This window comes from Nansenia antarctica, assembly GCF_963989245.1.
Source record: "Nansenia antarctica genome assembly, chromosome: 7".
NCBI lineage: Eukaryota > Metazoa > Chordata > Actinopteri > Argentiniformes > Microstomatidae > Nansenia > Nansenia antarctica.
The window spans coordinates 1,604,193-1,626,564 of record NC_137677.1 but is presented as its reverse complement, the minus strand read 5'-3'; the positions used below and the strand labels follow the sequence as shown (position 1 = coordinate 1,626,564).

Genomic DNA, 22,372 nt, shown 5'->3' with positions numbered 1-22,372 from the left:
CGCTGCTGTTCTGACATTCAAAGTTGGGAGGTAAAACATCCGACTCGACAACCTGTCTACCGTCTCCTCGTTTCGACTCACTCCCACAGTGTCCACATTAAACGTGGTGAAAAGAAAGTGCTGTCCTGACTCCTGATTAGTGCAAGGGTTAGAGGTTTGTTATGGTTGCTCGAAATTTAGAGAGGTTTTGTGTGTGTTTGTCTTGTTTTTGCAGTGCTGGAATCTAAAGGGAAACTGCGCGGGAAAACCAAAGCCCAGAAGAAGAGGGAAGAGAAAGAGAGGAAAGCAAAGGGAAAGACCCAGGGAGACGAGCTGAAGGATGCGCTCGCTGACAACGACGACAGCTCCTCGACCACCACAGAGACCTCCAACCCCGACATGGAGACCAGCATCAAAGAGGTCTGATTTGATTTGATTTGATTTGATTTGATTTTTATTAGGACTTTACAATAGAATCATTTACGCATCATGACACTAAGCAATGTCCAGAGGATAGCACTTGAAAGCATTATTTAAAACACTTATTTCCACAGTGGTCCTCGGTGGAAACATAAAATCAATAAACAAAACATCACACGTCATAAAACAGCATAAAAAACTGTATAAGAACACGGCATACAAAACACACATTATGGAAACATACAGTGAAACAAAACGGAAACACCCTCTCTTTCTTAAGAGTAAGGGTCGACACCTTGGACAACACAGACTGATAGATAGATAGATAGATAGATGGATAGATCTATCACACATAAATTGTACAAGCATGGTAAAGGTATTTTGTTTCCTTTTAGGAACCAGTGAAAAAGAAAGGCAGAACAGTAACCCTGGAGAAAGAAGAGACGTCAGCCTTCCTCACCAAACCCAAAACTAAGAAACAAGGAAATGCAAAGAAAGAGATCCTAGCTGACAAATCCAGGTTTGTGGACCTTAACACACTAGTGCTAACCATGTTCCCCTTGACTTGTGTAGTGTTCAGCTCTTATTGACCGTCACATATTCCTGCTGTTCTCAGTTCCCTGGAGCTGCCGTACGTCACGCCTCTGGAAAACAAACAACGCAAGACGTTCACATCCAAAGCCCTGATCCACCCAGCACTCGCCACCGTCCCCAAAGCCAGAACCCTGCAGAAACAGAGACGTGAGTTTCCTCTACCGGACCACCTGCTCTTTGTTCTGGGTTGTGATTTGTACGGCTATTGACAATTCGTGACGTTGGAATTATAAGGTTCTATCTCCATTTTTGGTCAAAATGGAGTTTTTTTTTTACATAATCTGATCCATTAGGTGTTTATTAATGCCTGTGTGGTGTTATTTTTAAAATGTTGACATTTTTTGAGTTAGTAATTCATAAAATACAAAGGTTCCATCTCACAGAACATAACGGAATGTAAAAACGTTGACGCTCGATATCTCTGAACTGCCCTAAACGGAGATAGAACCTTCGAATTCTAAGCTCACGAATGAAGGATTATTTTTCCCCCAGTGCCTTGTGGGAAGCTGGAGGACTGCCGGCCCTCTCCCCTGGTGAAGCTGCTGTCCAACGGCTCTGTCCCTGAGCTCGGCCACAGCAGCGGCTCCGAGGGAGAGAAGGAGTTCACTGCCCCAGAGTGGGACATCCCACTCCCCAAAACCAGCAACCGTAAGTCGCAGCCCTGCTGCCCCAAGGCCTGGCGGCATTGTGGTGATTTTAGGTTTTACAGGGGTGCAAACTTGTCACCTTTCTGCTAAATTAGCTGTTTTTATCTCAAAATATGTCATCCATGTGAATCGTGTAGATCTGCAAAAAAAAAAAAAATTCGGGGGGGGGGGGGGGGGGTCTCATTCAAGTCACATGATGCGTGAGCTAACTAATCTCCCTGTCTGCTGAATTCTGCTGCTGTTGAGATAACCTTTAGCTTCAGGGAGCTAGGTACAGTTCCAGTCAGCGTGGAGAAACACAGTCACAGTAAACAGTTTTCAAAGTAATTCTGCAGGTGTTGAGGTCAGGGCTGCCGCTACTTACACGCCGCGCATGTTAGACCTCCCCCTGCGCATTGATCATTTTCTTCGTTTTCAGGCAAAAAATAAAAGTCACCTTTTGGGGGCATCACCAGTTTGCACCCCTGGTTTTAGATTAGCCTCTCTGAGTGATGCCTGACTCCGCCCTCCTCTCTCCACCGTGCAGCAGCAGACAGCCTCCAGCAGATCTCCATGCAGACCATGAACGCAGACCTCTTCCTGAAGAGGCCCATCTCAGCCAGGACCTGCTCCCCTCCCCCCCCCTCCTCTCCCAGCCTGGTGTCCCGGGGCTCCTACAGCAGCGTTCTCAACGCCAACAGGTACTGGAACCTCCAGTTCTAAACACATAACGTCTGTGCATCATCTTTAATTAAACTAATCCTCTGAAATTAACAATAGAAATAAATTGTCAGCATTTTCCTTTACTCACTCACGCCTCTATTTTGTGTTTGTAGTGAGACGAACTTGAAGAAAGCTCCTGGAAACATGCTGGCCAAAGCCGCCTCTCTCCCGGGGAAAAATGGGAATCCTACTTTTGCAGCTGTGGCTGCCGGGTACGACCGAAGCCCAGGTGAGAGAGAACATATCTTCCTTTACTGCAGTCTTTGGACACGGTGTGTTCATGAGTTAATTCGGTTGTTAAGTCGTGACGTGTTTCCGGGTCCAAAGTTGGCTGAGGCGCTCTCTTCGAAATGCCTCAGTAATAATAATAATTCATTATATTTGTATAGCGCTTTTCCGAGGCTCAAAGACGCTGACAATATGGGAAAAACGGGAAAGTGCTGCTGTGTCCCTTGTTGTATGAATAGATCCCAGTCTAAAAAACGATTGAACTGTCATTCTACCGCTTTAGTACTCTGGTACTCTGGTACTCTGGTGCTGTAGTACACTGGTACTCTGGTGCTGTAGTACACTGGTACTCTGGTGCTGTAGTACACTGGTACTCTGGTGCTTTAGTACACTGGTACTATGGTGCTTTAGTACACTGGTACTCTGGTGCTGTAGTACACTGGTACTCTTGTGCTTTAGTACACTGGTACTATGGTGCTTTAGTACACTGGTACTCTGGTGCTTTAGTACACTGGTACTCTGGTGCTTTAGTACACTAGTACTCTGGTGCTTTAGTACACTGGTACTCTGGTGCTTTAGTACACTGGTACTCTGGTGCTTTAGTACACTGGTACTCTGGTGCTGTAGTACACTGGTACTCTGGTGCTTTAGTACACTGGTACTCTGGTGCTTTAGTACACTGGTACTCTGGTGCTGTAGTACACTGGTACTCTGGTGCTTTAGTACACTGGTACTCTGGTGCTTTAGTACACTGGTACTCTGGTGCTTTAGTACACTGGTACTCTGGTGCTTTAGTACACTGGTACTCTGGTGCTTTAGTACACTGGTACTCTGGTGCTTTAGTACACTGGTACTCTGGTGCTTTAGTACTCTGGTACGGGGAATTTCTGGTTTGGACCCGGAAATTGCTAAACGTCACGTTTGACGTCAGACTTAACAACCGAATTGTGCTAGCTTTGTTTTTGACACGGTGCAAATAGTGAGTTAAAAGGTGTCGTGTGTGTGGTTGTTTTCAGGTGGCAGTGGCCCAGGTAAAACTGAGGCCCAAGGGAAGACTCTGGCCCACATGACCTCGGTGGAGAGTGACAGCTCTGACAGGTAACTGTGCTAGATGTGTTTACACTTTACACATTGACGAACGCAATGAGAAGACGACACACATATTGGAACATTCCCTAAATATAATAACGGATCATTGTGTATTCCCTCTATAGCTCTGGGTTATGGAGTCCCATTGACAACACCAACAGCCCAAGCTTTAACTCGGCCAACTCCTTCTCTGCCTTTGGACCCAACAACTCTTTCAACCTGACAGGAGGTAAACAACTGGAATCAGAAACGGCATCATGATGTGACCGTTAGAAATACTCCTGGAATGAATTCTGTTGAGTATATTCATTCTATCCTGTATAGTGGTGAGTATATTCATTCTATCCTGTATAGTGTTGAGTATATTCATTCTATCCTGTATAGTGTTGAGTATATTCATTCTATCCTGTATAGTGGTGAGTATATTCATTCTATCCTGTATAGTGGTGAGTATATTCATTCTATCCTGTATAGTGTTGAGTATATTCATTCTATCCTGTATAGTGTTGAGTATATTCATTCTATCCTGTATAGTGGTGAGTATATTCATTCTATCCTGTATAGTGGTGAGTATATTCATTCTATCCTGTATAGTGGTGAGTATATTCATTCTATCCTGTATAGTGGTGAGTATATTCATTCTATCCTGTATAGTGGTGAGTATATTCATTCTATCCTGTATAGTGGTGAGTACCGTATTTTCCGGACTATAAGTCGCGGTTTTTTTCATACTTTGGCTGGTCCTGCGACTTATAGTCAGGTGCGACTTATATATCAATAATTCATAATCTCTGACTGACATGAACTGACATACGGTAATCTCTGACTGACATGAACCAAGGAGTAACTTCCGCTAGCGCCTCATACACGATAGAATAGCCATTATACTTGACAATGTGGACATTAAACACGACAATGTGGACATTAAACATGATGTTATGGACCTTATACACAATGTTATGGACGTTAGAAACGATATTAAAGTCATTTATTCCTTCCAGAGGCTGTTTAACGTTGCAATGTTGTACCCGCGAGTAGCATTTTGCTACTTCCGGTAGCGCTTCATACGCGATAGAATAGCCATTATACTCGACAATGTGGACATTAAACACGACAATGTGGACATTAAACATGATGTTATGGACCTTATACACAATGTTATGGACGTTAGAAACGATATTAAAGTCATTTATTCCTTCCAGAGGCTGTTTAACGTTGCAATGTTGTACCCGCGAGTAGCATTTTGCTACTTCCGGTAGCGCTTCATACGCGATAGAATAGCCATTATACTCGACAATGTGGACATTAAACACGACAATGTGGACATTAAACATGATGTTATGGACCTTATACACAATGTTATGGACGTTAGAAACGATATTAAAGTCATTTATTACCTTTTAGAGGCTGTTCAAAGTTTCATTTTTCCTCCGCGACGCCATGTTGTTAGCCCCGCGCTAGCTAGCGGACTTTACACTCGATAATACAAGTATTCCTTAACCTTTCAGAAGAAGTTTCAACGTGAATTATGTCCTTCCTGGGCTTACAAATCCTCTCATGTCTCTTCACAGTGCCAGACTAGAGTCAAGCTCAACAGGGTCTTCTTTCCCCACTGATTCCGCCAAGCCCGTTCCCTTGAACCATGCGACTTATAGTCCAGTGCGACTTATATGTGTTTTTTTCCTCTTCATGGCCCATTTTTGGCCTGCTGCGACTTATACTCGGGTGCGACTTATAGTCCGGAAAATACGGTATATTCATTCTATCCTGTATAGTGGTGAGTATATTCATTCTATCCTGTATAGTGGTGAGTATATTCATTCTATCCTGTATAGTGGTGAGTATATTCATTCTATCCTGTATAGTGGTGAGTATATTCATTCTATCCTGTATAGTGGTGAGTATATTCATTCTATCCTGTATAGTGGTGAGTACATTCATTCTATCCTGTATAGTGGTGAGTACATTCATTCTATCCTGTATAGTGGTGAGTATATTCATTCTATCCTGTATAGTGGTGAGTATATTCATTCTATCCTGTATAGTGGTGAGTATATTCATTCTATCCTGTATAGTGGTGAGTATATTCATTCTATCCTGTATAGTGGTGAGTATATTAATTCTATCCTGTATAGTGGTGAGTATATTCATTCTATCCTGTATAGTGGTGAGTATATTCATTCTATCCTGTATAGTGGTGAGTATATTCATTCTATCCTGTATAGTGGTGAGTACATTCATTCTATCCTGTATAGTGGTGAGTATATTCATTCTATCCTGTATAGTGGTGAAGGGTAAATTTGTTTGTTGGGGGCGGCTGTGGCGCAGGTTGGCAGATCGGCGGATCGAGCCCCGGCTGGCCACATGTCGAAGTGTCCTTGGGCAAGGCACTGAACCCCCAAATTGCTCCCAGTGAGCGGGGCCGGCGCCTTGCCTGGTAGCTTGCCGCCATTGGTGTGTGAATGTGTGTGTGAACGGGTGAATGAGAGGCCGTTGTAAAGCGCTTTGGATAAAGGCATAGCTATATAAGTGCAGTCCGTTTACTATTTGTTTATTTGTTTTTCAGTCTTCAGTGGGATGACGTTCCCAAAGACTTCGGAGCCGCAGCAGAGCTGGCCTGAGTTCACCGCCGTGTCCTCCTCCATCTGGGACCCGCCCAGCGCTGACCCCCTACACTCCTGGCCTAGCAGCTCTGGCTCCCCCACCACCCCCACGGCGGTAAACACCTGCTCACCATATTATGATGATCTGAATTGGGGCCATTCAAAGGGATATTCTAGAATGTTTTATGTGGAAAAAAAGCTTAACCTTAGCTAATGACATTTAAATCAAACGATAGACTAGAGATGGTCAATTAAGCAATATCACAGGAGAGGGAGTGTGTAATACTGAATATCAGCACGGCAGTGATTGGGTCATAGGTCACAATCACAGCGGTGCTGATATTCAGTGTAACAGCACGACCTCCAGTGTGATATTGCTTTTATACAACAGTTCTACAGCGCGATTTATTAGTTAACAGTAATAAGCGACAACAGATTATGATTTGTTTGTTTATTTAATCATAAAAATAAACAAAAAATAGTTCCGCAACTGAACTTCAAATGGACTGTTGCCTAGTAACCTGAACACAAACATGTAGTCTAATTAACGGTCATTTAGTAGAACATCTGTGCGGCGGAGTGATACATATAGTTAAAAGTCCCAGTGCTGTTATACTGTATATCAGCACTCATGGAATGCCTCTTGTCCAATCAAATCCAATCAAATGACTTGGTCGGAACTAACTGTTGTATAAACTGCTTTAGAGTTCAGTTGGCTTCTGATGTTGTGTCTTGCTAGTAATAATGATAAGCGTACTAACATCCTCTTTCCTTCTCTTCCTGTCTAGTCAATTCTGGGAAACACACGGAACCCCTGGTCAACAACGACACCCTTCGGCAGCTCCATCTGGTCCACCAGTGGAGACTCGGCCTTACACTCCTTCTCCACCTCCACCAACTCCCCCTCCCTCACGGACCTGGTCAGCCCCCCGGCCCCCTCCACTCCAGCCCCCACCGAGATGAGCCGCACCTACAACCCCTGGAGCATGTGGCGGCCCACCCTGAGCCGGCGTAGCTCCGAGCCTTGGCCGAACCCGACCGACAACGGCAACTGAGGAGCAACAGCACACATGGCCCTCGCTAAACAAGAACCACGCCATGGTTTTGGTTGTTTAACAGTACTTTGAATGCTAAAAAGTTATTTTATCAATTAAATCCGTCTGAAGATGATGGTTTAACATTTTGATTTGGTAGCAGGCAGCAGCACCAGCAGTAAAACGCTTTTTTTAATTCAGGGGGGGAGAAACTACAAACTTTGTTTGGATTTATTTTAGCAACAACCCTAAATTTAAATTAAAGACATCTTGATAGTATGGAATGTTCTGCCCATGCAAGGATCTTTTTTCTCTTCCGATTTTTAGACGTTCCATGTATTGGGTAATACAGCACTCTTTTTTGGGAAGTTTGGTATATGGCCCAGTACTATTAAAAATGCAGTATTACTGTGTTGGAATAAGCACTTTGTGTGAAGCCAGTAAGCCACATATCTATTTTAAGGTTGTTGTTTTTTTAAATTTTTACCCATTTCTGGTCTAATTGTATTTTGAAGACAGGTTGCATCCAGGACAGTTTTTTTCTGTTATTATGACACCAGAGGCATCCGTTTATCAACAAGGCCCCGTTTAACAGTTTGAAACTGTAAAGCCATTTTTGTTTCAAGTTCTCAAGTTCTCATGGCCAAGTTCTCAAGTTCTCATGGCCAAGTTCTCATGGCCAAATTAGAAAGACATCATTGCATCATTGTTTCTTCTTTTAAAATTCTCTTCTGCTGAAAGTTCAAAGAGCTTTTTTGTTGGAATTGATTTTTATATTATTTGGTTGAGTAAAAAGGGAATAAAGAATACTTGATTAAGTTTGAGGTTTGTACTGTTCATGGCTCTTACATTGTCACCAAGTTGAAATAAAAAGCATCAGACTGATCTCAAAGTGAAGTGTATTTATTCTATATTTAAGCAATATCACACGAGAGGGAGTGCTGTCATACTGAGTATCAGCACGGCTGTGATTGGGTCGTAGGTACGAGGCCGCAGGCCGAGTAGGAAGACAATCCCAGCCGTGCTGATATTCAGTATAACAGCACGACCTTGAGTGTGATATTGCTTTTATACAACAGTTCTACAGCGCAATTTATTAGTTAACAGTAATAAGCGACAACAGGTTATGATTTGTTTGTTTATTTAATCATAAAAATAAACTAAAAATAGTTCCGCAATTGAACTTCAAATGGACTGTTGCCTAGTAACCTGAACACAAACATGTAGTCTAATTAACGGTCATTTAGTAGAACATCTGTGCGGCGGAGTGATACATATAGTTAAAAGTCCCAGTGCTGTTATACTGTATATCAGCACTCATGGAATGCCTCTTGTCCAATCAAATGACTTGGTCGGAACTAACTGTTGTATAAATTATACTGAATATACTGTAGCTCAATATTAATGAGTTGTAAAATTAACCCATTTGAAAATAAACCCTTTCATTTAGTGGGCAATATGACCCCTCACTTACTGAGTGACTTATATATAACTGAGTGAGTTATATATAACTTCAGTCAACTCTTGTTTTTGTCAACATGAAAACACGTCTCACTACTTACTACAGGGTTGTCTGAGGGACGCCATGAGTAGCTGGCTGAACTTGGTCAGATCACATGTCTTCATCACAAATACCTTGTGGTTCTTCTTCAGTGTGTTAGTCTGGTCCAGGGCCATCATGCCCCTGCACAGCGCCCCCTGCAGCTCCACACGGACAGCACACTCAACGCTCTCAGTGATCACACTACTGTCCAGGCACGCTGCCACCGCATAGGCGTCATAGGAGACAAACCCAGGGCCAAAGTGCACGTCTCTCTTGTTCAACATCCCCTCCTTGGAGTACGCCCGACACTTTGATGTTATGTTCTTCATGAAGCGTGCGGCCGGCGCATCCTGGTTGATCAGTTCATCAAAGAACTCCTACAGCAAAGCGTCACAGAGTTGTACACATGAAACGGAACATTACTTGATATAACTAGAATGTTCAAGATGAAACCTACACTGACAAGTCAAATAAATACTATGTACTGTTCAGTGGCGGACTCAGGCTGTTTGAAGGGCAGGGGGGGGCGAAGAGAAAGAAAGGGCACCTACTGCACAACATGGGACCCCATCAGTGCACATGGTCAAGTTTAGACCATTAGAAGGGCAGCCAATAGGGCACATCCTCTAATTTTGCCACTCAAAAGGGCACTTTATTGTGACGTTTTTCAACTGTGGGGTCACATGGTCAAGTTTAGACCATTGGAAGGGCAGCCAATAGGGCACGTCCTCTCATTTTTGACACTCAAAAGGGCACTTAAGAGAGACGTTTGTCAACCGTGGGGCCACCAAGAGGGGTGGTCGCCCCCCCCCCCCCCCCCCCTGAGTCCGCCAGTGGTACTGTTTTATCTATGAGTTAAGATTCAGATTTTCACATGCAGACATCAAGTAATAAAACCAGTCTGAACTATGAGCCTGTGGATAGTGGTGATTATCTTACCCATGTTAGCTTATTTCTGCATGAAAATTCCCATGTTGCGATGTGTGTTGGACAGAGGAACTCCTCCAGGACAACGTAGGCAGATTCTGGATCCATGAAAAAGTTAAACTCTGCACATAATGACACATTCCCTTTTCCTGTAAAAAAAACAACAACATTAGAATTATAAGGTTCTATCTCCATTTTTGTCAAAATTGAGTTTTTTACATAATCTGATCCATTAGGTGTTTATTAATGCCTGTGTGGTGTTAGTTTTCAAAATGTTGAAATTTTTGAGTTAGTAATTCATAAAATACAAAGGTTCCATCTCACAGAACATAATGGAATGTAAAAACTTTGACGCTCAATATCTCTGAACTGCCCTAAACGGAGATAGAACCTTAGAATTGTAAGCTCACGATTTGTCAATGCAATTCTCCTTGAAATAAAAACGACCTCACTTGTAATCACTGGTGTTACCTTCCATGTTGCCTCCCATAATGAATAAATCCTTCAGTTTTTCAGGAAAGGAGGGATCCAACCTGACTGCCAGAGCCAGGTTTGTGAGTGGGCCAAGTGCCACTAGTGAGACCTGCAGCAGAGTCAACGTTGTATACTGACATTATGTACAGAATTAATAGTCAGAGCAAAAGTGTTGTATGTGGTTATAGTGTAAAAGCATATTAAGCCAACTACTGTATGATGACATATTTCACAAGTGGGCATCTATGTGTCACAATGATGATCATGTGACTTAAGCAAACCAGATATGGCAAACAAATAATAATAATAATAATAATAATAATAATAACTTTATTTGTATAGCGCTTTTCCTGCAAACGTTGCAGCTCAAAGTGCTCCAATCATTATATAATCTTAATTTAATTATTTTGTCATTTAAAGTCAATTTAAAAAGATGAGTTTTTAGTCTTGACTTGAACATATTTGCTGAGGTTGCATCCCTAATGTAAACTGGCAGTGCATTCCACAATCTGGTGCATAAAATGAGAATGCAGCCTCACCAAATCTCTTCTTTTGTACATGTGGTACACAGAGAAAACCAGCGTCAGAAGACCTGAGAGCTCTATTGGGCTGATATGCTAGCAGAAGACCTGAGAGCTCTATCGGGCTGATATGCTAGCAGAAGACCTGAGAGCTCTATCGGGCTGATATGCTAGCAGAAGACCTGAGAGCTCTATCGGGCTGATATGCTAGCAGAAGACCTGAGAGCTCTATTGGGCTGATATGCTAGCAGAAGACCTGAGAGCTCTATTGGGCTGATATGCTAGCAGAAGACCTGAGAGCTCTATTGGGCTGATATGCTAGCAGAAGACCTGAGAGCTCTATTGGGCTGATATGCTAGCAAAAGGTCTTTCAGATATTCTGGTGCTGTGCCAATGAGAGCTTTATAAACAAGCAGAAGGATCTTATGCAGTATGTCTTGTATGGTGCAGTCTGCCCACCTGATTCTGGTTCTCAGACACCAGCCTGACCATGGCGTTGACAGCGTGCTCGCTCTGCATCTTCTCCTTCCAGTGTGGGTCTCTGTCCTGCAGCACGTCCCCTAGCCCATCTGTCCCAAAGTGGTCACACACCGCTGAGGTGCCTCCGACAAGAGCCCCCTCAGAACCCTGGAACACTGGGATCTATGAAATATATGAGTACACGAGTATGTGTAGTTAGTATGTCATTTTACACACGTCATCCCCCCCCCCCCTCCACTCACACACACACACACACACACACACACACACACACACACACACCAAAAAGAGATAATAATAATAATAATAATAATAATAATAATATAATAATAACTTTTTATTTGTATAGCGCTTTTCCTGCAAACGTTGCAGCTCAAAGTGCTTTAATCATTATATAATCATCATTTAATTATTTAGTCATTTAAAGGCAATATTAAAAAGATGGGGTTTTAGTCTAGTCTAGTCTAGTCTCTTTAGTTTAGGGTTTTTAGTCACATCAGATGTGTCTGTTGACATACCTGTGTGCGTTCACAAACAGAGAGCACACGCAACACATTCTGGCACACGTAGTCCACGGCTGCGTTGCCAAAGCAGCAGGTTATGGCCAGGATCTGGACGTCTGGGTCAGCCAGGGCCAGCATGATGGCCTGGGCGTCATCGATGCCACAGTCAGTGTCGATGATCAGCAGCTTCTTTGGCATGGTGCTGCAGGTGGGATGTCCCTGCAGGAGCAAAGCAGGAACAAGTGGACTGTTAACTTAGGGCGGCTGTGTCTCAGGAGGTAGAGTCACCGTCTAATGATCACAAGGTTGGCAGATCAACGGTTCGAGCCCCGGCTGGCCACATGTCGAGGTGTCCTTGGGCAAGACACTGAACCCCAAAATGCTCCCAGTGAGCGGGCCGGCGACTTGCATGGCAGCTTGCCGCCATTGGTGTGTGAATGTGTGTGTGAATGGGTGAATGAGAGGCCGTTGTAAAGCGCTTTGGAGCAGCAAAAAAGGCGCTATATAAGTGCAGTCCATTTACCATTTAGGGTTCAAGAGGACAAACAAATAATTTGTTGTGGAGTTGTGTGAATGCCACCCTTAAATGCCACTCACAAATTCAGAATGGATCATGTAATAATAGTAAATGAACAGTCAATGATATTATTAGAATCATAGTTTAAAATATATATATATATATTCACAAAAGACATTACAAACAATGAAGTCAGACAACAAGTCAGTGAATAGATCATTGTGGTTGAGCAGACAAAGTCCAGATCTTTATCATAATAAAGTCATCAAAGTTTATGACTTTACTGTTTATTATTATGGGATGTTCGATTGGTTGTCGGCAACTCGTGGTTCATAACAGTTGTCATAACAGAAGTCATAACTTCATGTAAATCTGAATCGTCATAACTTTTCCCTTTTCCTTTTTAAAGCTTTTATCATATTAATGAGGGTTAGAGAGTAATGACTTTTAATTAAATGGTTAAAAAATTATGAATTCTCGATTCTTACCCTCTGAAGGAATGCGTGACTCGATCCTGCCAGTGGAATAATTATCTACGTCACTGAAAATACCTCACTCTGATTGGTTAAAGACTGCTGGTGGGCGGGTTCAAGACTGATAACATTAATAAATACATTTAGTTATATATGAGGAAAGCTAAGTATATAAGTCATTCATTTGTCAAGTTAGCGCTTAAAATACAGTTTATCTGTCAAATTGTGGCACACTATCAATCAAAGACACGAAAACCATGGTGTGAAAAACAGTCAACACCCCCACTGGACAGAATGGTACAGCCCAAGTCTGTGTACAGCGGAAGAGGGTCCAATCATACGAGCATCTCTCATACAACCATTCATACATGCATCTTTTTCCCTGCATCTTTTTCCCTGGATGATTTCCTTTCCATTTAGTTCTCCATTTATCTACAAAGGTGACATCCTCCATCACGACACCATGACAGGTCTGTGTAGCAGCAATCATCTTAAACATCTTAGTTGGTTTATCAGAATCAATGAAAACTGTCAGGTTGGTTGTTGATGTTGGTGCATCTGGACAGGACAGGTCACCTGGGATGACAGACAGTCTGGTGCATTTGTGCATATTGCAATAATATAAGTCTTACCTTGTGGTGTGCAAGCCAGGATCTAGCAGTAATGTCAACAGGGATGCAGCCAGCTAGCTAGAAGATCAGAGCACTCAGTGACCACAGACACCCAGGGGTGAACCGTCCAGCTCTGGGGTTGATGCTGTGATTTCAGGGTTTAAATGAGTTGTAGCCTTGTATCTTTGTTAAAGATTAACTTGCATCATTTGCTTTTTGTAAAACAATAACTCTTCTTGGCTGGCTAGAATAACTGTTCAGTGTTGCACATCTCCATGGAGACAGACTGCAGGTTGCAGTTATCCATTTACCTGTCCTGTGCATCATGTATGCAGCCTGGACAGAAACCCAAAGAATCCTCTACCTTGGGGCTATGCATCAGTGTATCCATTATAGAGAATGAACTTATGTATGTATGTTCAGTTACATGTGCGTATGGCTGATATGACATGTATTCATCCACTGTGACTGTGCAATGTAGTATCTTGATCAATGTTGTACTTTCTTTCTCCCCCAGCATAGACGGCGATCTACCCGCCCCTCTTAACCCCAGGTCAACATCTTAATACCCAAACAATTCTCCCATCCCACCGTCCACGTTTCCCTTCGATGCCGAACACAGCAGAGAGTCAAGCAGCAAACCTCCCCGGGCCGGGCGACCAGGCGGCACCACAGCAGCCGTCCAGCAGAGAGGATGAGTCCGTCCTTCTGGGCTCCGTCAACAGCAGGGACCCCCTGAGGGCCCGGCGGGCCTCCAGCGCCGAGCTCCAGCTGCCCTGGACCTGTCCCGTCACACACTCCCGGGAGAAGTTCTATACCGTCTGCTCCGATTACGCCTTTCTCAACCAGGCCGCTCACTCTGTGTACAGCCCCCCTAGCAAAGCCAGGGATGTGGGGGGACCACACAGCAAGCAAGAGGGCAAGTCCTCCAAAGGCGTCGACCTCGCCCTCGATCAGCCCGGAGGCTCAGATGAGGGTCTAGATGGGGACTATGACATGGAAGAAGTGGGTTCCAGCAACTCCAAGCCCATTTTGGCTTGGGAGATTGACACGACTGATTTTGATGTTGTGCTAACACGGAAAACCAGAACAAGTAAGCTAGATCGATATATCACGCAGGGCTTTGGTGTTTTGGTATTGATTCACTCACACTCTCACACCCTGTGCTGTTTATTTGTTTATTATTTGTTTATTTATTGGAAGGATCCCCATTAGCTATACCCATAGGCATGAGCTACTTTTAGTGGGGTCCACATTTAAAACATACATTACAAATAACATTTAACATATAAAACATACTTAAATTACAAATATCAAACATTAAAATATATCATACATCATACAATTTTACATTTGGCATAATATAAAACACATATACTGTATCTAGTTGGAGTCCACATTTAAAACATATATTACAAATATGCTGAATATAGTAAAGCCTGATTGCATAGACAGTAGTCATGATGCAATATGTTCATGTTTATTTTCTCAATGTGAGATGTGGCAGGACAATGACAACTGGTGATCGGACCATCTGTTGCTGGTTATGTAACTCAGGTAGTGACATCAGAGGTGGGCAGAGAGCTAGGAGGATAAGCCCATTCATGTGCTTGATGAAAAGTAATCTCTTATATCTTTACTCTGAAATTAATTTAATTTGATCATAATTTAACTTAATTTAACATTCAACTAAATGAGCTTGACAAATCGTGACGTTAGAATTATAAGGTTTTGTCAAAATTTAGTTTTTTACATAATCTGATCCATTAGGTGTTTATTAATGCCTGTGTGGTGTTATTTTTTAAATGTTGACATTTTTTAGTTAGTAATTAATAAAATACAAAGGTTCCATCTCACAAAACATAATGGAATGTAAAAACTTTGACGCTCAATATCTCTGAACTACCCTAAACGGAGATAGAACCTTATAATTCTAAACGGAGATAGAACCTTATCATTCTAAGCTCACGGAATGTGTCCTTCTCTTAGGCATGAAGAAATTCAACTCCAAGAAGATGAAGTCATCAGACCGACCCGACAGGAACCTGCAGGACCTCCCTCCGCACGGCTCCCTGGAGGAGATCAAAGAGAGGAAGGTCCTGGACCTCAGGAGATGGTAACCATGACTACATGTTCTTCTGCATTACTGTCATATCAATGGTTAGGTGGAGAGAGAGAAGTATTCAACTCAGTGTGTTTTGCTTTAGGGGCGGCTGTGTCTCAGGAGGTAGAGGAGCCGCCGTCTAATGATCGCAAGGTTGGCAGATCGGCGGTTCGAGCCCCGGCTGACCACATGTCGAAGTGTCCTTGGGCAAGACACTGAACCCCAAATTGCTCCCAGTGAGCGGGCCGGCCGGCGCCTTGCATGGTAGCTTGGCCGCCATTGGTGTGTGAATGTGTGTGTGAATGGGTGAATGAGAGGCCGTTGTAAAGCGCTTTGGATAAAGGCGTCTATATAAGTCAGTCCATTTACTATTTGCTGTAGGTACTGTATCAGCCGCCCGCAGTACAAGACGTCATGTGGAATCTCTTCACTGGTTTCCTGCTGGAACTTCTTGTACAGCACGCTGGGAGCAGGAAGGTACTGGACGGCTTTTTTAAAAGAATTTGGTTTTAAAAAATGTCTGGTTTATAAAAATGTCTGGTCATGTTACCATAGTACAGTACCAAGTGCTGTTTGATATGAACTTGTGCTGTAATCTGTATGTCATTTCTTCTCATGTTCAACAATGCAAGGACATGATAATAACATAGTTGAAATGTAATTAAAAATAATATTTAGGCATCTTACCTTATTATGTAGTCAAGTGCGTTCAACACACAAGCCCCTCCCCCCTAGAAAAAAGAGTGAACGATATTTGATATATTTTGTTTGTGGCGCATAATGTTCCCGTTAGGAGTATGATGAGGAGTTAAATACCAGGAATAACAGCTGTACTGACTGTGTGTGTGTTCAGTCTCCCCCCCATCTCTCAGGAGGAGGCCCTGCAGATCCTAGGGTACCAGCCCCCCTTTGAGGAGATCAAGTTTGGCCCTTTCACAGGAAATGCCACTTTGATGCGGTACGACTGTTAATACTACTGCTAATACTACTGTTAATACTCTGCACTTTCTCAGTTATAGACAGTAGGTTTCTAGGATAACAGAAACACATGATTCCTCTTACTTTGCAATGATGAATGTATGGACTCATGTCTTCAGCTAAACAATCGACAGTGTTTCAAACTGCATAATCATATTATTTATTTGATCCAGGAAAAACACTATCTGTGATTCATTTAATCAGGGCTTAAATCTCTCTCTTAAAACAATGTGCAAACGTTTATCTTGTATTTCTCTTGTATTTGAACAGATGGTTCCGGCAGATCAATGACAATTTCAGAGTCCGTGGGTGTTCCTATATTCTGTACAAACCCCATGGGAAACACAAGACAGCAGGAGAGACGGGTGAGTGTGTAATAGAGGATGTCTAGCCTATCTTACTCTCAAACTGGATATTGACATACGGTAGTAACTGAATTATTCATCAACTCTCTTTTAGCTGAGGGGGCGTTATTGAAGTTGACCCAGGGGCTGAAGGATGAGTCCATGGCCTACATCTACCACTGTCAGAACCACTATTTCTGCCCAGTGGGTTTTGAAGCCACACCACTCAAGGCAGCCAAGGCCTACAGGTGGGTCTTTGTAGCAGCTTTCGTCCTCACCACTCCAGTCTGTCACATCAGTGTGTATTAGGTCTAATTGGGGCGGCTGTGGCGCAGGAGGTAGTGCCGCCGTCTAATGATCGCAAGGTTGGCAGATCGGCGGTTCGAGCCCCGGCTGGCCACATGTCGAAGTGTCCTTGGGCAAGACACTGAACCCCAAATTGCTCCCAATGAGCGGGCCGGCCGGCGCCTTGCATGGTAGCTTGCCGCCATTGGTGTGTGAATGTGTGTGTGAATGGGTGAATGAGAGGCCGTTGTAAAGCGCTTTGGAGCAGCAAAAAAGGCGCTATATAAGTGCAGTCCATTTACCATTTACCATTTAGTAACTGGGTAGATTCATGCAGTCAATAAACATACTTGAGTTTGTATGTTGATATATTGTATTTTGCATATCATCATCTGTGTAAACCTACGGGTCTGAGGAATGTTTGTGTTTGTGTTTTGTGCAAAGGGGGCCGTTACCAACTAATGAAACAGAGCACTGGATCCTCATCGGTGAACCAAGCAGGAAGCACCCGGCTATTCAATGTAAAAAGTAAAAAGCTCTCTTCTGTTCTGACCACAGTATTGTTTTGTCATACACAGATATTTTCCACTGCTTTTTCACTGAACGTCAGTTATGTTTCAGGTGGGTGGATATTGTTACAGATCTCAACACACAAAACCCAGAATACCTGGATATCCGCCACATGGAGAGGGGGATTCAGTGCCGTAAAACTAAAAAGGTCAGCCTGTCATTTCAGTTTTATTTATAGATATTATTTTATAACAGAGAGGTTTGGGATATTAGAGAGATTTGGTGAGGCTGCATTCTCATGTTATGCACCCAGATTGTGTCTCACTGCCAGTTTACATTAGGGATGCAACCTCAGCACATATGTTCAAGTCAAGACTAAAAACCCATCTTTTTAATATTGCCTTTAAATGACTAAGTAATTAAATTAAGATGATATAATGATTAAAGCACTTTGAGCTGCAGCGTTTGCAGGAAAAGCGCTATACAAATGAAGTTATTATTATTATATTATTATTATTATTATTAACTGTGTGAGTACTGCCATGCTGATGGGAACCTCCTCTCTTGTGGCAGATGGGAGGTAACCTCCACTGCCTCATGGCTTTCCAGAGGGTGAACTGGCAGAAGCTGGGCCCCTGGGCCCTGAACCTGGAGAACCTGAGACACGACATCCACCACGGGTCAGAACGACCCCAGGGAGGCGGAGCGGAGGGCACGGAGGAGAAGGCCTCGGCCAAGCACCCGGCTCGCCTCGGCCGCTCACACAGCTCAGCCAATCAGAAGGACGCGGCCTGGAAACGTTTGTCCAACTCCACAGAGTACCGGCACCGGGGCTCCCCCGAGAGCGACCTCGAAGAAGAAATCACTGACTGAATCAATGAAGAGAATGAATATGAACGCTGCTGGGTTCTCATGTGTTTATTAAACCGTTAGGGTATCCTCCTGTGTGATATAATTTATCCTTGTTAGCAAACTTGAAACAGGTTCATACAGATTCAAATCACATGTTTTTCTGGATTATTACACATGGCAGAGTAATACAGACAGTGAACATAAAAGTTGATATTCATGAAGCGATAACTTAATGCTGTATTTAATCATCTAGCAACGTTAACACGACTAGTCTACTACACATCAGAATGTCTGATAACATTGGATTTACAATATGATTAAGAAGAAGTCAACATAGCTTAATGAATTATGTTTATTTTAGTGTTTACAGTATTTGAGAATATTACTGAAATACAGTGAATAATAAACTGATCTCCAATTAAAACAGCCATATAGGTATATATCGGGTATAGACGGCATTTTGTGATGACCTGCGGAAATGATGGTAAGCAATGCATAGACACAATACCTGAGCAGGAAACGAGTGAAAGAAGTCGACCTTCTCAGTTTGTATATCGATGCAATGTAAAATGCAAACATGAAGGATTAGCATGTGCGCTGTCATGTTCTATGTCTAGCTATAAAACTTTGTTCAAACATTGGCGAGTCCATGTCTTGAGTGACCCTTGCACTACTGTAGATGGGTCATTAATGTGGATTTATTTGATGTAGTTGGTCGGTCTCCTTTTTTAATAAACTAAGATTTGTATAAACTTATGAATCAAGTCTCACATTTTTTTTTATAATTGATTAATATTATAATTATTAATCAACCTTTTAATCAATAATTATGCATAACCTTACCCTGTGGGCTCTCTAGGGAGTTAAATTGTACATTAGATTGCCTTCTAATTTCTACTAATGGATTTTCATTCGAGGGATTTCACACGAGGCCTGAGGTGAAAGGTCACGGTGGAGCTGCTGTCGTAACTCCGCTATGTGAGCAGGGCCGATGCGGCAACAACCTCCTGGATGAAAATATAAAATGTTTAGACAATACACAGAGCACAAAGTATTTACCACACAAATATAATTCAACTCACCTATCAACGCCGCCCCTTGTTCCATCCACTCACGACTCAACTCAGCAATTGATACTTTATTCTCTGACGTTCTCCACCTTTAAATAACAGTTGATGAGAGGTTGAATAAAGATACTGTATGTATGTATCTTCTATTTTAATAACACCATGATATCTACTCAGTTTTTATTCAGGGAATTGGATGGATTCAACGCAGACATCGGTGTCATCAACATGACTAGTCCTCTGCAGTGTGCCATGGTGTACAGCTATCTTGTCGGACTCACCCGTCATCTACGTTCCACTCCTCTCCACTGTTGGGGTAGACGACCCAGCAGAGGTCTGGGCTCCTCTGGGACTTGGCAGAGTCCAGGAGAGGCTTGACCAGGGCAGGAGGACAGCAGTTGACGCCAACAGCCACCAGCTGCTTGGACCGACTGGCGGTCTCAACAGCCTCAGAGAAACTCCTACCGTCAGATATACACCGCCCGTCCTGAGAACACGTCACATCAATGAATTAGGGGATCCTGTGTAATATATGAAATATTAGCAAGAGTTTTCAAATACTTTTTCCCCCACAACTAGGCCTAGTTACGTTCCTTAAGACAGTTAAGTTTACTATCTTTCCTTCATCCTGAATGTATCTCTGTAGTTGTTGATATTTGTAAGCTCGAAGTTGTGTTGTGCGTGATGATGTCATATAAGAGAAATAGAAATATTGGGGTGTCTGTGGCTCAGGAGGTAGAGTCGCCGTCTAATGATCACAAGGTTGGCAGATCGGCGGTTCGAGCCCCGGCTGGCCACATGTCGAAGTGTCCTTGGGCAAGACACTGAATTCCAAAATTGCTCCCAGTGAGCGGGCCGGCGCCTTGCATGGCTGCTTGGCCGCCATTGGTGTGTGAATGTGTGTGTGAATGGGTGAATGAGAGGCCGTTGTAAAGTGCTTTGGAGCAGCAAAAAAGGCGCTAGAAATCTTGTTCTAACCAGGATGACCTCACCTTGCAGGAGAAGGACAGCCAGGCTTTGGCATCAGGAAACTCTCTCAGCAGCTCCACCAGAGCTTCCGCTTCTTTTACACTTGGGATGGTTTCCATGGCGATGAGATCAGCCCCTGCTGCCACTAAGCAGTGCATCTGTGGTCGATGCCAGGCTTTCAGCTCCTTAGGACAGACAACAAACACCCCAAAATGAGTAAGCACTTGCAACACAAGTATATCAATATCACACTCAAGGTCGTGCTGTTATACTGAATATCAGCACGGCTGTGATTCGGTCGTAGGTACGAGGCAACAGATTATGATTTGTTTGTTTATTTAATAATTTATTTTGGCTCTGTCAACAAAAAATAGTTCCGCAACTGGACTGTTGCCTAGTAACCTGAACACAAACATCTGCAGGCTAGCTACTTTGTATTAACGGTCATTTCGGAGTGATGCATATAGTTAAAAGTCCCAGTGCTGTTATACTGTATATCAGCACTCATGGAATGCCTCTTGTCCAATCAAATTACTTGTTCGGAACTAACTGTTGTATAATTGTGTGTATAGTAGTCTGCTATTCTTTTACGGTCTGAAAGCATGTTTACCTCAACACTCATCTCCTCTGCGTAAGCCCCAGTGTACTCAGAACCGTTATGCAGAAACGCCCCGTAAGGTCCAATAGAGCCTGCCACCAGAGGCAACCTTCGATCTTGAGAAAACAAATTGTCACCTGTCATAGCACACTGAAATGGCAAGGCACGTTTATTTGTATAGCACATTTCATACAACATGGGCAATTCAAAGTGCTTTACATAAAGAAAAGAAAAAAAATACAGAGAAAGAAGGATAGTAAGAAAGATTAAATGGGTAACAGGGCCATTGTTGCTTCAACAACCCATCCAAATCTGTTCAGCGGGTGCAGAGTACATCTGTCCAATCAATATTGAGTATCTACCCTCCCTCCACCCCCACCCAGAGAGCTTTGGACTGTCTGGACATGAACACTTGATCTTTGCACTTTTTATATTCATATTATTTATGACTCTTGCACTATGATGTTGGTTTGTCTTGTCCTGTCCTGCTGTAAACCGTGCTCCACTGTCCCAAACCAAATTCCTAACATGTTTACATGTCATGGCAATAAAGTCTTCTGATTCTGATTCTGATTCTGATATTCATTCCACAGCAGAGCCTCACCTGATGGCTGGCTGTCAGTCATGAACTGTTTGACCGTCTCTTTGGCCAGAGACACTCCTGACATGAGCAGCCCACTGGCCAGGTCAGGGGTCATTCCCAGATGCTTTACAAAGCCCTCGATACTCGCCTGGTATGTGAGAGTTGTGACAACATCAGCACCATGGAGGAGGAATCTAGGGAGAGCATGCACAAGAGTCAACATGCAATGCTCCAAGTAAAAACACAACACAACAATCAGGACTTGTCTCACGTTCTGGTTTGATAATCATGAAACTCACTTGTAATGAGCATCTTTCACAGCCTGGGGGTTAGTATGCAGTACCCTGGCACTCCACAACGGATCACCCTGTGCACAACAATATAGGTCAACAATTGGTAGAAGAAACCATAGAAGCAGAGTTATTAACTAACTAACTATGGGCAGAGATCTGTGCCACTAGAATCTGAATCTGAATTACTGACTTTGAATTTGAATTGCTCAATTTGAATATTTTTTTTTACTTTGAATCACATAATTTGAATTTGTATTCAATTCAGTTATTCAAGTTAAACAATACAAATTCAAATTATGTGATTCAAAGTCATTTTTTTTATTCAACGTCATTTTTTAAATTCAAATTGAGCAATTCAAATTCAAAGTCACTAATTCAAATTCAAAGTCAGTAATTCAGATTCAGATTCTAGTGGCACAGATCTCTGCCCATAACTAACTCATC

The 22,372-nt window shown here is 42.9% G+C and overlaps 4 protein-coding genes across 4 annotated transcripts in view; 2 read left to right on the top strand and 2 right to left on the bottom strand.

Moving 5' to 3' along the window:
• tmem131 (transmembrane protein 131) overlaps nt 1-8,086 on the top strand; it is a gene marked incomplete at its 5' end in the record, with an annotated part of 44,533 nt that extends 36,447 nt beyond the window's left edge. The window contains 10 exons of the mRNA XM_080535972.1: nt 181-399; nt 795-919; nt 1,016-1,140; nt 1,486-1,641; nt 2,167-2,320; nt 2,456-2,571; nt 3,587-3,668; nt 3,785-3,888; nt 6,226-6,377; nt 7,051-8,086. Coding sequence (XP_080392098.1) covers nt 181-399; nt 795-919; nt 1,016-1,140; nt 1,486-1,641; nt 2,167-2,320; nt 2,456-2,571; nt 3,587-3,668; nt 3,785-3,888; nt 6,226-6,377; nt 7,051-7,317 — 1,500 coding nt within the window. The 3' untranslated portion in view covers nt 7,318-8,086. The remainder of the gene's footprint in view (nt 1-180; nt 400-794; nt 920-1,015; nt 1,141-1,485; nt 1,642-2,166; nt 2,321-2,455; nt 2,572-3,586; nt 3,669-3,784; nt 3,889-6,225; nt 6,378-7,050) is intronic.
• Nucleotides 8,087-8,850: 764 nt separating this feature from the next.
• On the bottom strand, nt 8,851-12,770 carry LOC308161756 (inosine-uridine preferring nucleoside hydrolase; the record flags this gene model as incomplete). The annotated part of the gene is made up of 6 exons (XM_080535822.1): nt 12,750-12,770; nt 11,760-11,963; nt 11,221-11,403; nt 10,238-10,349; nt 9,779-9,915; nt 8,851-9,216 (listed from the first exon to the last, which is right to left on the bottom strand). The coding sequence occupies exons 2-6, from the start codon at nt 11,940-11,942 to the stop codon at nt 8,851-8,853; spliced, it is 981 nt and encodes a 326-aa protein (XP_080391948.1). The 5' UTR covers nt 11,943-11,963; nt 12,750-12,770.
• Nucleotides 12,771-13,954: 1,184 nt separating this feature from the next.
• On the top strand, nt 13,955-18,654 carry LOC308161755 (basic immunoglobulin-like variable motif-containing protein; the record flags this gene model as incomplete). The annotated part of the gene is made up of 9 exons (XM_080535821.1): nt 13,955-14,438; nt 15,335-15,461; nt 15,831-15,926; nt 16,303-16,407; nt 16,698-16,792; nt 16,887-17,019; nt 17,501-17,584; nt 17,678-17,774; nt 18,140-18,654. The coding sequence occupies 9 exons, from the start codon at nt 13,955-13,957 to the stop codon at nt 18,437-18,439; spliced, it is 1,521 nt and encodes a 506-aa protein (XP_080391947.1). The 3' UTR covers nt 18,440-18,654.
• Nucleotides 18,655-18,840: 186 nt separating this feature from the next.
• LOC308161759 (homocysteine S-methyltransferase YbgG) lies at nt 18,841-21,992 on the bottom strand. Its single transcript, XM_080535825.1, has 7 exons — nt 21,935-21,992; nt 21,657-21,829; nt 21,065-21,168; nt 20,478-20,639; nt 19,767-19,972; nt 19,501-19,577; nt 18,841-19,425 (listed from the first exon to the last, which is right to left on the bottom strand). The coding sequence occupies exons 2-7, from the start codon at nt 21,748-21,750 to the stop codon at nt 19,316-19,318; spliced, it is 753 nt and encodes a 250-aa protein (XP_080391951.1). The 5' UTR covers nt 21,751-21,829; nt 21,935-21,992; the 3' UTR covers nt 18,841-19,315.
• Between the last annotated feature and the right edge of the window lie 380 nt (nt 21,993-22,372).

Coding starts and splice junctions, on each gene's coding strand:
- LOC308161759 (XM_080535825.1), bottom strand. CDS start 21,750: ATGACCCCTGACCTGGCCAGTGGGCTGCTCATGTCAGGAGTGTCTCTG. Junction 21,169..21,656: donor GACTGACAGCCAGCCATCAG/GTGAGGCTCTGC, acceptor TGTTTTCTCAAG/ATCGAAGGTTGCCTCTGGTG. Junction 19,973..20,477: donor GGCTGTCCTTCTCCTGCAAG/GTGAGGTCATCC, acceptor ACGTGTTCTCAG/GACGGGCGGTGTATATCTGA.